The following is a 15,132-nucleotide window of genomic DNA, read 5'->3' as shown; positions in this document are numbered from 1 at the left end:
ATCCCAAGCAGGCTCTGCGCTGTCAGCATGGAGCCCGATTCGGGGTTCGAATTCACACACCGTGAGATCATGACCTGAGCCGAAACTAAGAGCTGTACTCTTAACCGACTGAGCCACCCAGGCGCCCCGAAAGTTACCTAATTTTTAAAAAAGATTTTACTATTAAGTGATCTTTACACCCAGTGCAGGGCTCGAACTTACAACCCCAAGATCAAGAGTCTTATGCTCAACCAACTGAACCAGACAGGCACCCCTAACATTACCTAATTTTTAAAATATAGGGGTACCTGGGTGGCTCAGTCAGTTAAGCGTCCGACTTCAGCTCAGGTCATGATCTTGCAGCTTGTGAGTTCAAGCCCCGTGTCAGGCTCTGTGCTGACAGCTCAGAGCCTGAAGCCTGCTTCTGATTCTGTCCCCCTATCTCTCTGCTCCTCCCCTGTTCACTCTCTCTCAAAAAATTAATAAACATTAAAAATTAAAATATATATAAATTAAATTTGTAAATGTTAACAAGTTGAAGCCAGTGTTATTGTTGCGATGGCCATGCTGAATTGCTTATCTTGTCTCCTGCCTAGCAGTGGGCAGGGCCCCCATCTTGGCCACAGCAACCTCTCTGCCACACCTCATCCAAAGCCATGTCTCTTTCCCTTGAACAAAGAGGCCCTCAGCCTCCTCCAGCTCACCAGGGTGAGAAGGGCCCTTGCTTATACCCCAGACATAAGTGGAATAGTGCCCCCACCTCCTTACATCTGCCAGGCCTCATTCCCAAAGCCCTCAAACTCAGGTGGGAGCCAGTTACTATCATTCACAGGATTACTCTATGTCCTGAAAAGGGGGGTGCCTGGGGTTTGAAAGGACTTACAGGACATAATGACAGGTTCAACATGATGTCCAGGAAGAGCCTGGTCTCAGCAAACTAACATTTAGGGAGGACATTTAGGGGACAGCCAGGACAATTTGACTATTAACTGGACAGTAGTCAATACTATAGATTATTATTAATTTATTAAGTGTAATCATGATAATTAGCCATATAGGAAAATGTTCAAATTTTTAGAGATGCACACTGACATATTGAGGGGTAGAAATCACAGTGAGTTCAATTTTACAAAGCTTATATGTCTTAGTCATCCAAGACTGCCTCCCTGAATGGATAGCGTCTCTGCACAAACCGCATATTCTTTTCCCCCTCCAGGCCTTTGTTCAAACCATTCCCTCTGGTTGGGATGTCCTTCTCCTCCTGGAAAATTCTAACTCGGCCTTCAAAATATCACCATCACCTCCTCTGTAAAGCATTCCGGGCACTGCCATGGTACTCTAATGATGAATCTCATTAGGACCTTGAACTCTTGGTCCTTACAGATGGGCATGGTGCCTTAGCACTAAACAGTAATGGGATCACTGCCTTAGATCACTCCGTTTGAGTGAGGCTGTTTCCATTTTACAGAGAAGGAAACTGAGGCCAGAAGAGATGAAGGCACCCAGCTTTGAAATAAAGGAACTAGGCCTGAGAAGGGCCTGATCTTAGCAAGTGCCTGCCCTGGCTGGGAAGGCTGAGACAACAGGAACAACTGGGTTGAAAGTATATATACAAAGCTAGCATTGGGCAATGCCCATTGCTGCTTTGTCCTGAGAATAACTTGGCAAAGGGCCACTTATATTATCCCATCTTAGTCACACCTCAGCATGGCTGATAAAACCTTCAGGCCCAACAGGTACCAATTCCAACTGACTCTGGGTTTCCAGAGAAGCCAAGAGCCTGGCATTGGGATCAGGCATCTCTGTGTTTGAATCCTGGCTGTGACACTGGCCAAGTGATGTGACCATAAGTAATGAGTTTACCTTTCTGAGCTAGTCTTCTCATTTGGAAAATGGGGACAATTGCAATTCCTACCCTGTACACTTGTACATTCATTCAGAAAATGTTTGAGAGTATCCTATGTACCATGTACTAGGAATACACCAAGGAACAAAGTAGATAAATATTTCTGTCCCTATGAAGCCCACTTTCTAGTGAGAAAGACAGAATATAAAAACAGGATACATAGGTGAACTTAGTGTCAGACGGTGACAAATAGTATGGAGAAAACTTAAGTATGGGAGGAAGTGAGGAGTTCAGAGATGACCTTATTGAGAAGGTGACACTTAAGCAGAGACCTGAAAAGGCGACGGTGTGATCTAGGCAGACGTCCTTGTATACACATACACACACACACACACACACACACACACACACACACACACACACCAGCCAACAGATATATATACCAGGCACTGTGCTGAGCATTTCACATACACTGATTCGATCCTCTGACAGTATGATGTAAGTATTATTATCGTCCCCATTTTATAGAAATTGAGGCTTAGAGAGGCTAAATGACTTGCTCCAGAACACACAGGTCGGTGGCACCAAGATTTGAACAAAGGCAGTCTCACCACCATGCCATGATGCCACTAGCATGCCAACTCCAGGAGAACAAATCTTTGGTTTTTTCTGTTGTGTCCCCAGTTCTGGCACAGTACACTCTCAATAAATGACAACAGTTATGCATGAGTTTTAAAGGAGGGGGAGCTCCCCTCCAGTTACCAGCCAGGTGAAATGAACCCAAGACCTCCTTTCCAGCAGATCTGATGGCCAGGGTGGAATCAATTTAATGTCGAGCAAATATCTGCAGCTTCTTTCACAGTTGTTCTCATTCCTCAGGCTTATGCCTTAGGAGTTCCCTGGGCAGGATGGGGACTTGGCGCTAGAGTCATACAGATAAGAAGTGAGAAGTGGGATATGAGCCCATGGGCTCCTTAATGGTGGGAGCATAGGCAGAAGGCACCGCTGGCCTGCCAGAGGCCAGTGGCCACTTCTCACTGTGCAGATGGGACCGCTGAAGCCAGGCAGACCCAAGGACACATAGCGGGGTATGGGGGGTGGTGTGGGGAGGGGTGGGCCAAACGAGGGGATACAAGGGCTGGCGTGGGAGGTGGTCAAGGCAAGTGGGCCAGGTTGCAAAGCATGTAGAGCCCCAAAACAGCTTAATGGGAGCCCCAGCTCAGAAGGCTCACGGAACCCCAAATCCAGCGCCCACCGTGCTAGACACCTCGGTAGACCGAGGCCTAGGGAGGCTGCTCAAGGGCACACGGCGTCGCGGTGGGCCCAGAATCCACTCCTCCGACCCCAGCCGGACCCACCCTTCAGCGCGAGCCCGGCCCGACCGCCCCACTCACACTGCCCCGTTCCGGAAGCCCTTAAGCATGGCCAACGCAGCGTGGTAGCGGCGCTTGCGCAACAGTGCGTTGACCGCAAGGAGCAGAGCCCGTAGCTGCGGCGGGACGGCCATATGGACGAAGAGACAGCGCAAGCAGCAGGACCAGCACTGGCAGGATCCGGCGGCGCACCTTGGAAGCGCGGGGCGGAGCAGCCGTGCCTTTGCACCCATAGGCTCTGTCTGCTGTCACTCTTAGGGGAAGACCCAATCAAATGGCCCACTCATCTCGCATGGGGAACGGGATGTTGGCACTCCTCCCGAGTAGCGTCTGATTGGAAGAGTGGGAGAGCTTGTAACCAATCACAAATGGGCTCCGCCTGACCGGCCCTAAGGGGGCCAGAATCCTGAGCCCGTATTTGTCCCACCAGATAGACTGTAGACCGTGGTTGGAAGTAGGTGGGTCACCCGTGAGTTTTCAAGGAGGCTTCTTGAAAGAGGAGCTGCCCTCCCTAGTATTGGGATAGTGACCCTGGGAGGAGCCAGACCTCACCTTTACACATGACAGTTCTGATTGGATAACAGTGATCATAGCAAACTTGTCAGAGCATAAATCATATGGCATCTCAAAGGCTTCCGTTTATTCTTCAAATCCAAACTCCTTCCCACAACTCACAGGAGAAGACTGTATAATCTGGCCCCTGCTTCCTTCTCTAACCTCATATCCTGTCACTTGCCCCCTCACTCATCTCCAGCAAAACTGGTAAGGATGCCATTCCTTGAGCATGCCAAGAATGCTGCTGTCTCAGCGCCTTTGAACTTGCTATTTCCCTGACTGGTATGCATCACCCCCAGTTCTGCCCATGGCGGGCTCCTTCACAAACATCAGGTTTCAGATCAAATGCCGCCTCTTCAGAGAGGGCTTCCTAGATGCCCCATCTAAAAGTAGCACTGCCCTCCCTTTTATTTTCTTCATATTAACTCTTCACTCTTTGAAATTATTTGTTTGCTACAAGTCCATCGTCCATTGTCCCTACCAGGTTGTAAATTCCACGACAGCAGAAACTTTGGCGGTCTTGTTTTCTGCTGTAACCCCAGTACTTAGCACATGGTGGGTGTCCAACATATGCTTGTTAGAGCAATACAGTTTGGGGTTGACATCTCCCAGAGCACTGGTGGGTAAAATTTATGTATGTTACTATATGGAGTTGTCATTGGATAACAGCTACACATTGAGTGGTGGCTATGGCTTGTGAAGGTGACGTATGTGGTACTTGGGCCACGTGGTATTTATCTGGGATATTATTGCCTGAGTCAGTGTCAGAAGATGGTGTCAGAGGTTAGTAAAGGAGGAATTATACTTGGCCTATTTTATCACTGAAACTGGATTTTGTTTCTTTTCTCTCTTTCTTTCTTTTTCTTTCTTCCTCCCCTTTTCTTTCTTTCTTTCTCTCTTTCTTTCTTTCTTTTCTTTCTTTCTTTCTTTCTTTCTTTCTTTCTTTCTTTCTTTCTTTCTAATGGTGGACTGGTTTATTCAGTTAATCCTCTGAAAATAGTGGCAATGTTAGATAACGTTTATAGGTGGCTGTCTTGTTGTGTCTTCACATAGTCTTCCCTCTGTATGTACCTGTGTCCAAATTTCCTCTTTTTATAAGGACATGTTGGATTAGGACCTACCTATATGATACATAACCTCGTTTAATCTTAGTTACTTCTTTAAGGGCCCTATCTCTAAATATAATCACATTCTGAGGTACTAGGGGGTTAGAATGTCAACATATGAATTCTTGGGAGACCCAATTCAGCCCATAGCAACTACCATGTCTTGCTATCTCCTACCAATAACAATGAACAAGATGTCAGGGCCCAGTACTGCTATGTGTGTCCTAATTTCCTTTCCCTTGCAGCTAGGAATCTGGTTTAAGCTGCTCATGATGTCTCTCCTCCCCACGGAGAAAGTTTACTTTTCTGGGATGGTTGAAGCACTCATTGTGGAGAGCAACACTGGAAGTTTCCCAAACTTTCCCTCCTCCCTGCTTGGCTCCATACCTAGAATTACTATGTTACTTATACCAGGACTCTGTAAGCTGTGATTTGATTCAGTTCAGTGCCAACCAGCTGGTCCCAGGGAAATGGGACCTAGGACTGGTAGATTTGGGTGGAGGAAGAGATAAAGGTGAGGAGCAGAAAGTTCAGAGCAGGGGGCAGCCTGAATGGGGAGCCTGCTGGAGATGGGTTCAACATCCCTAAAAGCTCATTCAGGTGTTATATCAGTCAGGTAGTCAAGTAAGGAGCATTTCACAGGTTACTCTGCATCAAGCTTTGAGTTCCAACCAAGCAGAATGGATCAAGTGCCTCCCCAGCTCAGAGAGCTCCTTTTGATGGGGTGGAGAAACTGGGGGTTTCCAAGAAAAGCATCACATGACAGCAGTAGTACCAGGTACTGTGAGAAACTGGAACAGCAAGGGAGGGATGGATCCCATCTAGGCAGATCAGGGAAAGCTTTTTAGAGGGGACACAAAGGCAAGCTTGTGGTGTCCCAATGAGGGTGGAAGAATAGCATTTTGGTAAGAGAGAACAGCATTTGCAAAGGCCTGAAGAGCAGATAAAAATCAACGATGTGCATATGCACCCGGATATATGAAAATGTATGGAAAGTTGCCAAGACTTGTGTTGGTGGAATCTTTTACTGTCCAGTGCCTCCCACCATGCTCAGAACTAAACCCCAACCCTCACGCTGGCCTTGTCTGTCTCTCCATTTTCATGTTCTTGTATCCATACCTTACTTATCCTCAGTTGCCCCTTTACAGTCCTTGGCCTCCTTTCATTTTGGCCTCAGAGTCTGCCTTTGCCCAAGATGATTGAGCTGATAAGCTCTGCGTGTTTCCTTTTCTCCATATGACTCCATCTCATTTCTCAAGTCCACCTCCTCAGAGAGTCCCTCCCTGACCACCCAGACAGTAGTTTCCTTTCCTCCAGGAAAAAAAAAAAAAAAATATATATATATATATATATATAGAGAGAGAGAGAGAGAGAGAGAGAGAGAGTCACAGAACATTTCTCTCTCTCTTTTTTTTCTTGTTACAGCCCATCTTGCCTGCTGGACGATGACTCCATGAAAGCAAGGATTTTTGTCTTTTTATTCATGGCTGTGTCCCCAGCATCTAGAACAATGTCTAACACAACACGTACATTGTAAGTATTTTAAGTTATAGTTAACCTTGAACAACACAGGTTTGAACTGTGCAGGTCCACTTTTATGTGGATTTTTCACAGTACAGTGCTGTAAATATTTTTTCTCTTATTTATGATTTTCTCTCTCTTTTTGTAAGATTTTATTTTTTATTATTTTTTTTAAGATTTTATTTTTTAAAGTAATCTCTACACTCAACTCAGGGCTGGAACTCAACCCCAAGATCAAGAGTCACATGCTGTACTGACTAAGGCATCCCTTTAAAGATTTACTTTTTTAAAGTTTTTATTTATTTATTTATTTTGAGAGAGAGAGAGTGAGCAGGGGAGAGGCAGAGAGAGAGAGAGAGAGAGAGAGAGAGAGAGAGGGAGGGAGAATCCCACTCATGCTCTACACTGTCAGCTCAGAGCCCAACATCGGGCTTTATTTCATGAACTGTGAGATCATGACCTGAACTGAAATCGAGGGTCAGACACTTAACTGACTGAGCCACCCAGGAGCCCTTAGTTTTATTTTTTAACTAATCTCTAAACCTGACGTGAGGCTCAAACTCACAAGCCCGAGATCAAGAGTCACATGTTCTATGTACTGGACCAGCCAGGCGCCCCTCTTCCTTAAGATTTTCTTAATAACATTTTCTTTTTTTCTAGTTTACTTTATTGTAAGAGTACAGTATATAATACATATAACATACAGAATATTGGCTAACCAACAGTTTATGTTATTGGTCAATAGTAGGCTATTAGTAGTTAGATTTTGGGGGAGTCAAAAGTTATACACAGAATTTTCAACTGTGTTCAGGGTTGGTGCCCCCCCCATGATGTTCAAGGGTCAATTCTAATTAAATGAATGTGCATGTATTAATATATTACTTAAATAATTGTTTAAAAGAACAGTTATGTTGAGAAGCTCTTGAAGGGGAGAGATAATGAGACTCTAAGGCCATTGGATCAATGGTGATGTTAAAGGAAAGACATGGAGGAGGAAGCCTGGCCTCATTCCTGCTAGAGAGTCAATGGGAAGGAGGGTTTAGGGCTTGAGGAGGGCCCTAGGTCTCCAAAGCTCCCAGGAAAGAGGGTGAGGCATACAATCTGGGAAAAGGGTAGGTTCTCTGTGGTGGACATTTGCTCAGGGCTTGCTGTGCAGGGGAGAATAGGAAGGGGAAGGGGTGTAGTGCTGGGGGAGACAGGCGGTATTCTGGGTAAGATGGGGAGTTCACCAGCAGAAATGAGCCTTGAGGGGGCATGTAGACAAAGGATCTGTGAGGCAACTTATCAGGAGCAGTGGCTGGTAATGTTCCACAAGGGTAAAGTACTCTTGAACAAATATTTTTTTTACTTTTAGGAGTTAATATATTTATTTAGTGAATATCAGAAAATGAAAGTTGTGATTTTTACGGTTATTGCTTTAGATGAGTCTAAAATAGGTAAAAAAAAAAAAAAAAAAAAAAAAAACCAAAACACAAAAACAAAAACAATGAGAACATTTAGAGTCAGATCCATGGTAGTCCAATGGGAGGATTTGGCTATATTCATAGGAGAGAGAATGATTGATGGCACCTCTCTGGTTTCCTCTCCCCGCCACACACTCCCCAACTCTTTCTTGTGACCCAAGTATACTCCTTTGGAAACACTATCACACCTTGTTATTAAGTAATTTTTAAGATTTAATGTTTGTCTGCTCCCTCCATCCCTAACTCCATGGGAAAGGAACACTGCATCCTGGAGGTATTATAGGACTAGGTGCACAGTAAGCCCTCAGTGGCTGATGGAGCATGAACAAGGAAGAGAGAGGGGCGTGAGATGGGGGGAGGGAGAGATAGGGGGAATCGCTGGAACACCTGGATAGGCTTTCTATAAGGCTGGGCTGGAGGTTCCTGAGGTAGGTATTGGGGGTTTACTGACAGAATGGAATCTCTAGGAGGCAGGATGGAGGTCTGCTCATTCCCAAAAGGTGGAAATGGGGGTTTAAGCAACAGTCATGGGTGAATATCTGCGATGATGGGAGATGAAGACCAAGCTGAGATGGGAGACACTTCATGAGACAGGTGGCTCCCAATAGGCAGAGATGGGGCTCACTGTGGTTGGAGGCAAATGAGAAGGGGTGGGAATCAGTGTTGCACAGCTGAGGCAGGGGTCTTGTGTTAGGTGGAGGTTCTAGTGACAGAGCTGGGTGGTCCGGGTTAGGTGGGGGATACTCTGTGCGGTGGATATAAGTTCCATGTTACAAAATTGGGGGTCTCACTTGCAGGGGTGGGGGTGGCAAGTCCACTGTGGCAGAGATGGAGGTCCAGATAACATTACGGATCTAATACTCAACTGGGAGGTCCCCTGTGTGCGTCTGGGATGCGGTCCGTGTGCAGAGTTGCGGGTTCAAGTAAGACAGGGATGGGGGTCCACATGCCCCAGTGACTGGGTTACCAAGGCGGCCACAGGGGAAGGGGCCATGGCTGAGTTTCAAGGACAGGGGGCTCGGCGGCGACTCCCGAGCGCCCCCTGGCGGCCCTGATTCCGCCGCGGCTCCCACAATGCTCACGTAGCCCCGCAGCGACTCCGGAGACGGCGGCGGCTCCAAGATGGCGCAGACGATTTTCGAGGCCCTGGAGGGTGAGCAGCGGCGGAGCCGGGGGAGGCGGCTGTTCCGCGTTGCACCCCCTCCCGCCGCGTCCTCGCAGCGCCCGGCCCAGGGCGCGCGGCGGCCGCGGGGCGGAGGGCGCCGGGACCGGAACAGCCGCGGGGCGGGAGGGGCACGGACGGGAACAGCCGCGGGAGCCGAGGCCCGGCGGGGGGGGGTGGGCAACGGAACCGGAACAGCGGCAGAGCTAGGGCACAGTGGCGGGGGGCGGGGGCATCGGAGCAGAACAGCCGCGGGAGCCGAGGCTCGGCGCTGGGGGGACAACGGGACAGGAAGAGAGGGGAGGGAACGCCCTGGGGGCGAGCACCGGGGCAGAACTGCCGGGGAGGCATGGCCGGGGCCTTGGTCGTGGGGGAGGCCTCGGACAGGAACAGCGTCCACCCGCGAGGGCCTCGGGCCGGCGCGGGAGGGATTTCCTGGAGGGAACAGCCGGGGAGCCCGCGCACCCGCCAGGCCTGGAAGAGCTCGATGGAGGGTGCCGCTCCCGGGGGGACATTGGTGCGAGGGCGGGAGGGGCTTGGAGGCCGAAGCAGCCGAGCCAGGAGTCCTGACCACGAAGAACTTGGATTGAGCGCCGACTGTGCCTCGTTCCCTGACATAGTCTCAAAATCAGACCTGGAAGGGATAGGTGCTACCTGTGCTCAAGGCCAGGACTTCGTGCGCACAGACCCAAAGCAACAAACACTAGGTGCCTATTTTGTGCGCTGTGCTGGGGTGCTGAATTTTATAAACTCAGACCAAGAAACGATGAGTATATGGGTGTCAACGGTGTGCTTGGCTGGAACACAGTGCCCTCAGACGGAAACCTATAAACTCTGGGCACCAACTGATGGTCCTGTGCTTTGCAGGTTCCTAACATGGAGGTGGGTCTCAGACCCAGGGAACTGTGGGTTTTGGAGACAAAAAACACTGAAGGCCTCCATATGCACTCCTGGACATGGGTGGGTGGGAAGGAGTCTTAGTGGCTTCAGAGCCGTGGTGCAGAGTAGATACAGCAGGGGATAGGGACTGGAGAGATGTGAATGTTCTTGGAGAGGTGTGATAAGATCAGTGTGCACATAATTAGGGTGCAGACTGAAAGTTGGCCCGACTAGTGGTATGTAGCTGAGACTGAGCCCCTTAGGAGATCTCTATGATGTCCCTTCACTTCTTGGGGGATCAGAGTTCTCACCATAAAATGTAGGTAACCCTCACCCCATCTGGAGAGTTTCTATTTCAAGAATACTCACTGAGCCAAACACATTTCCTGCCCCACAGTGGGGGGCAGGGAGGAGGCATAAAGAAATTATAGAACAAGCAAATATTGTAATTCTAGAATTATAAAAAAGTTAAGCCATAAAAGATTATCTTAGCTGGCATTTAGTGCTGATGTGGGTGATGGATGTGGAGGGCCAGGGTCAGTGTCAGGATCTGGGAGACCAACAGAATGGGGTGAGGCCTACTTTCTCTTTAGGTTCCATGGACGTCCTAGATGTTTGAATTTGTTCATGTACTGAGTGATGAGGAAATTAGAAGAAAAATCAGTTCCTAGAACAGTGTGGTACATGCTGGGCTTGGGCAAGGACAGCAGAACTGTGGGGATCCAGAGGTGACCCAGACAGTAGGAACTGCATTTGCAAAGCCCTGGGAGGAAGAGAGGTCTTCTAGGATTCACAGAAGTTCGTGTGAACGAGGAGCTAGAAATGAGACTTCTGAACTTTATCTTGGAATCAGTGTGGAACCAAGAAAGGGTTTTCAGCAGGGGAGCAACACAATCTGATGTATGTTTTATAAAGTTCACTCAGGCTGCTCTGAGAACACACTGGAGGGGGCCAGAGTGGCAGCTGGGAGGTGAGTGAAGTAGCTGCAGTTGTCCTGCTGAGAACCGATGGTGGCCTGGGCCCCAGGGGGGACAGCCTCTCAGATGGAAGAAAGTGGATCTGAGAGAGGCAGTGGGAGCAGAATAGGCCAGACTTGCTGAGGGACTAGAAATGAGAAGAGGGCCAGGAAATAGGTTGGGGAAAGAGCGAAGGGGTGCCCCGGGGGCTGTGGCTGGGTGAATGGTGGTACCTGTTCTTGTTTATGAGGATTATTGGAAGAGGGAAAATTGAGGGGTGAGAGTGTCACATTTAGCTTGATTTCCATTTTAGATGGGCAGTATTTAAAAAAAAAAAAAACTTTTTCATTTTTAGCAGTCTTAGGTTCACAACTAAGTTGAGAAGCAGGTACAGAGATTTCCTGTGTACCCTCTGATCTCACACATGACTAGCCTCCCTCATTCTCCACGTAATTCGCCAGAATGGTACATTTGCTGCCAAGGATGAATCCACATTGACCCATCGTAATCACCCAAGTCCATGGTTTGTCTTAAGGTTCACTCTTAACATTTTTTTTTTTGTTTGACATTTATTTATTTTTGAGACAGAGAGAGAGCATGAACAGGGGAGGGTCAGAGAAAGAGGGAGACACAGAATCTGAAACAGGCTTTGAGCTGTCAGCACAGAGCCTGATGCGGGGCTCGAATCCACAGACCGCGAGACCATGACCTGAGCCGAAGTCGGACGCTTAACCGACTGAGCCACCCAGGTGCCCCTTAAGGTTCACTCTTGGTGGTGCACATTCTGGTGGACAAGTGTGTAATAACATATATCCGTCATCACAGTGGCATCACAGAGGACTTTCACTGCTTTAAAGATCTTGTGTCCCTGTAAGCCTCTGGGTATCACCGATCTTTCGATTGTCTCCATAGTTCTGAATCTCTTCTCAGCCTTTTGGCTAAGATCAAGTGTCTGGCAGGCAGTATTATTCATTTACTTATTTATTTAAAAAAAATTTTTAAGCTTTATTTATTTTTGAGAGAGCGAGTAGGGGAGGGGTAGAGAGAGAGGGAGACACAGACTCTAAGAAGCAGGCTCCAGGCTCTGAGCTGTCAGCACAGAGCCCAGTGCGGGGCTCGAACCCACAAACTGTGAGATTATGACCTGAGCCAAAGTCAGACGCTTAACCAACTGAGCCACCCAGGGACCCCTATTTATTTATTTTTAAACTTTTTATTTTTTATTTCAGAGAAAGAGCAAGCAGGAAAGAGGGAGGGAGAGAGAGAGAGAGAGAGAGAGAGAGAGAGAGAGAGAGAGAATCTTAAGCAGGCTCCATACTCAGTGAGGAGCCCCATGTGGGGCTCAATCCCATGACCCTGGGATCATGTTCTGAGCTGAAATCAGGAGTCGGACACTCAACTGACTGAGCAACCCAGGCACCCTGACAGGCAGTATTTTTTATATTTATATTTATGTTTTTAAAATATTTGTTTGTTTTTGAGAGCGTGCGTGAGTGGGGGAGGCACAGAGAGAGGGAGACAGGATCAGAAAAGCACAGAGCCTAATGTGCGGCTCCAACTCCCAAACTGTGAGATCACCACCTGAGCTGAAGTCGGATGCTTAACCAGCTGAGCCACCCAGGCACTCCAGGCAGTATTTTTTAAATAAAATATTTTATTTTGAAATCATTCTTTTTTTTTTTTTTTTCATAAATTCGCATGTGGTTGTAAGAAATAATATAGAGAGATTCCATGTACTCTTTACTAGTTTCCCTCAATGTAACATTGTGCAAAACTATTTTATAACACAACATGCAGAACAGTTCCCTCACTGTCAGGTGTTGCCCATTTATAGCCACACCCACCTCTTTCCCCTCTCCCCTCATCTCTGATGTCTGTCCACCACTGATCTGTTCTTCAGTTCTAAAATTTTTGTCTTTTCAAGAATGTTATGTAAATGGAATCATATAGTATATGACCTTTGAGATTGGCTTTTTTCACTTATAATTCCCTGGAGAGTCACCCAAGTTATTGTGTATGTCACTAGTGTGTTCCTTTTTATTGCTGAGTCATATTCCACAGTGGGATATACCAGTGTGTTTAACATTCACCCGTTGAAGGACATCTGAGTTTCCAGTTTTTTACTATTGTGAATAAATAGTAGCATGAATGCTCATGTGCAGGTTTGAATACAAATGCTAATATACTCAGAATCTTGCATAAAATGGATTTACTGAAGCTCATCCAGGGGAGCAAACCCCAGGTTTGAGACTCCAGATTTGGGGGACAACTAGATGGGGGGTGAGTGAGTCTCCCCAGGGAGAGTGTAAGAGGGAAAGGAGAAAGAATCCGGAGAGAAGGAACCTTTCAAAATAGAAACTTTAGGGGACTGACAGAAAAGAGCAAAGGAGTCTGGGAAGGAGTGAGCAAAGGTGGGAGAAGACCCAGGAGGGGGGTATCCTAGAGCAGGAGAAGGGAGTGTTTCAAGGAAGGAACATCCAATGCTGACAGGTTTCTTTGGTGATTTTTGTGGAATGCTGGGGGCCAGAGCCTCACGAAGTGGGTGGAGGAGTATCGGGAGGTGGGCAGAGGAGATGGAGGGATGCTTGATGCTGAAGGAAGGAGAGATAGGAATATAGGTTCAAGAGAGGGCATTCTAGAGAGACCTGAGCGTGTGTAGCTGTTGATGGGAAGGAAAGGTTGCTGGCATACTGTGAAACAAGGGACCAGTTGGTGGAGAGTGGTTTCTGAGGGAGTAGGAGGGGTTGGAGGGAAGAGCTAGTCTCAGGAAAGACACAGCAAGTATTGTGACAAGAGAAAATATGAATTCACCTTGGCTGCAGGAACTAATGGTTCTAATTTGCATTGCCTTTAGAAGCTGGGGCAGGGGTCCAGGTAAAAGCTGAGAGGTTGGAAGCAGAGCACTGGCTGTGGGGACAGAGAGAAGGAGGCACCCTCTGAGTTTTTTGGAGAGGGAGGTAATGTGCTTTGGTGGCCACTTCGATGTGAGAACACCTGTCCTCCAGCTGGGGACATGGCTAGATAATGTTCTACCGTGAACCTCGGCAGTGACAACGGATTGGAAAACATGGAAGCACTCGGCTTCTCACGGGTGTCCCCACCATCAGTTCAGATTACACTGGTTACTGAGGAACTGAAAAGACAAGCACATGTTGGAAAACAAGGGAAGCAAGGATGGCCAAGTGCACAAATAAATTTGTTGTGGGGTGGGTGGAATAGGGTGGGGAGGACTTGGTAACATGATTTGTGGAGGGGCTATGTGATTTAGGATCAGACTCTCCAAGAGGAAGAGAGAAGCCCAATCTAGTAGTGGCTTAAACAGGCTAGTAGTTTATTTCTTTATTTCTCTCATATGGGAGTCCAGAGGAAGACGGTCCAGAGCTACAAAGGTGGCCAGAGGCCCAGGATCGTTTCCAGCTTTTTGCCCTGCAATCCCTAGGGTATCACCCTTGTCCTCATGATCTAGGATGGTGGCTAGATTATTCACTATCGTATTCTTGTTCTAGGAAGCAGGATGGAGGATGGGGAAGAGAAGGACATCATGTGCCAGGCAGTTTTAAGAAAACTTTCTAGATGCTGCCATAGAACACTTTTCCTTATATCCCATTGTCCGGAATTTAGACATTCTGTAGCTGCAAGAGCAGCTGGGAAGTGTGATCTTTATTGTGGGGCCATATTTTCAGCCAAAAACCTTGGGTTCTACTGCAGTGGAAGTAGGAGAGAATGTGCATCGGGGCACAGCCAACTGTCTTTGCCTCAGAGGCCTTGCATTGGGTCTGGCTTGTAAGGGTGAAGTCAGAGACACCGTTTTGTTGTTGCTGTTTTTCAGGAATGGACAATCAGACTGTCCTGGCGGTCCAGTCATTGTTGGATGGCCAAGGAGCAGTCCCTGATCCAACAGGCCAGAGTGTCAATGCACCTCCTACTATCCAGCCACTGGGTGAGTATCTGCTCAGGTTCACCAGTGGGAAGGGTGAGTAACTCCCTGTGAAAAACAGGTGGGGCTCCTGAGAGCGTATGGGAATGAATTGCCTACTGTGGTCCCCAGGATGTCCTCTGGTGTCTGAACCCTCTCCCCTCTCCCAGCCTGGATTTTCAGGCTTATGCTTTTCTCTGCTTAGCAATGAGGACACGCTTTCTCAATCATTTAGTGAACGTGGGGATTGTGACATAGGGAAGGTCTAGGCAATGGAGCTTGGCAGTGGTTGTACCTTTGACCCAGAAGTTATTTCTCAGCCTCCCTTCTATGGAAAGAATAGGCTGAGCATGAATCTCCAGTTTACGGGCCAGGC

General features: G+C 47.8%; 2 protein-coding genes across 9 annotated transcripts in view; one reads left to right on the top strand and one right to left on the bottom strand.

Moving 5' to 3' along the window:
* Positions 1–3,375, bottom strand: part of PXMP4 (peroxisomal membrane protein 4) — a 32,776-nt gene extending 29,401 nt beyond the window's left edge. For all 7 annotated transcript variants that reach the window (XM_030309780.1, XM_030309776.2, XM_030309777.1 and 4 more), the window contains exon 1: positions 3,220–3,375. In XM_030309780.1, coding sequence (XP_030165640.1) covers positions 3,220–3,332 — 113 coding nt within the window. In that variant the 5' untranslated portion in view covers positions 3,333–3,375. The remainder of the gene's footprint in view (positions 1–3,219) is intronic.
* Positions 3,376–8,943: 5,568 nt separating this feature from the next.
* The window catches only part of ZNF341 (zinc finger protein 341), a 46,969-nt gene continuing 40,780 nt past the window's right edge, over positions 8,944–15,132 (top strand). For both annotated transcript variants that reach the window (XM_030309771.1, XM_030309770.1), the window contains exons 1-2: positions 8,944–8,996; positions 14,670–14,780. In XM_030309771.1, coding sequence (XP_030165631.1) covers positions 14,712–14,780 — 69 coding nt within the window. In that variant the 5' untranslated portion in view covers positions 8,944–8,996; positions 14,670–14,711. The remainder of the gene's footprint in view (positions 8,997–14,669; positions 14,781–15,132) is intronic.

This window comes from Lynx canadensis, chromosome A3, assembly GCF_007474595.2.
Source record: "Lynx canadensis isolate LIC74 chromosome A3, mLynCan4.pri.v2, whole genome shotgun sequence".
Lineage (NCBI taxonomy): Eukaryota > Metazoa > Chordata > Mammalia > Carnivora > Felidae > Lynx > Lynx canadensis.
The sequence above is the reverse complement of the archived record's forward strand: the minus strand, read 5'-3'. Positions and strand labels throughout refer to the sequence as shown.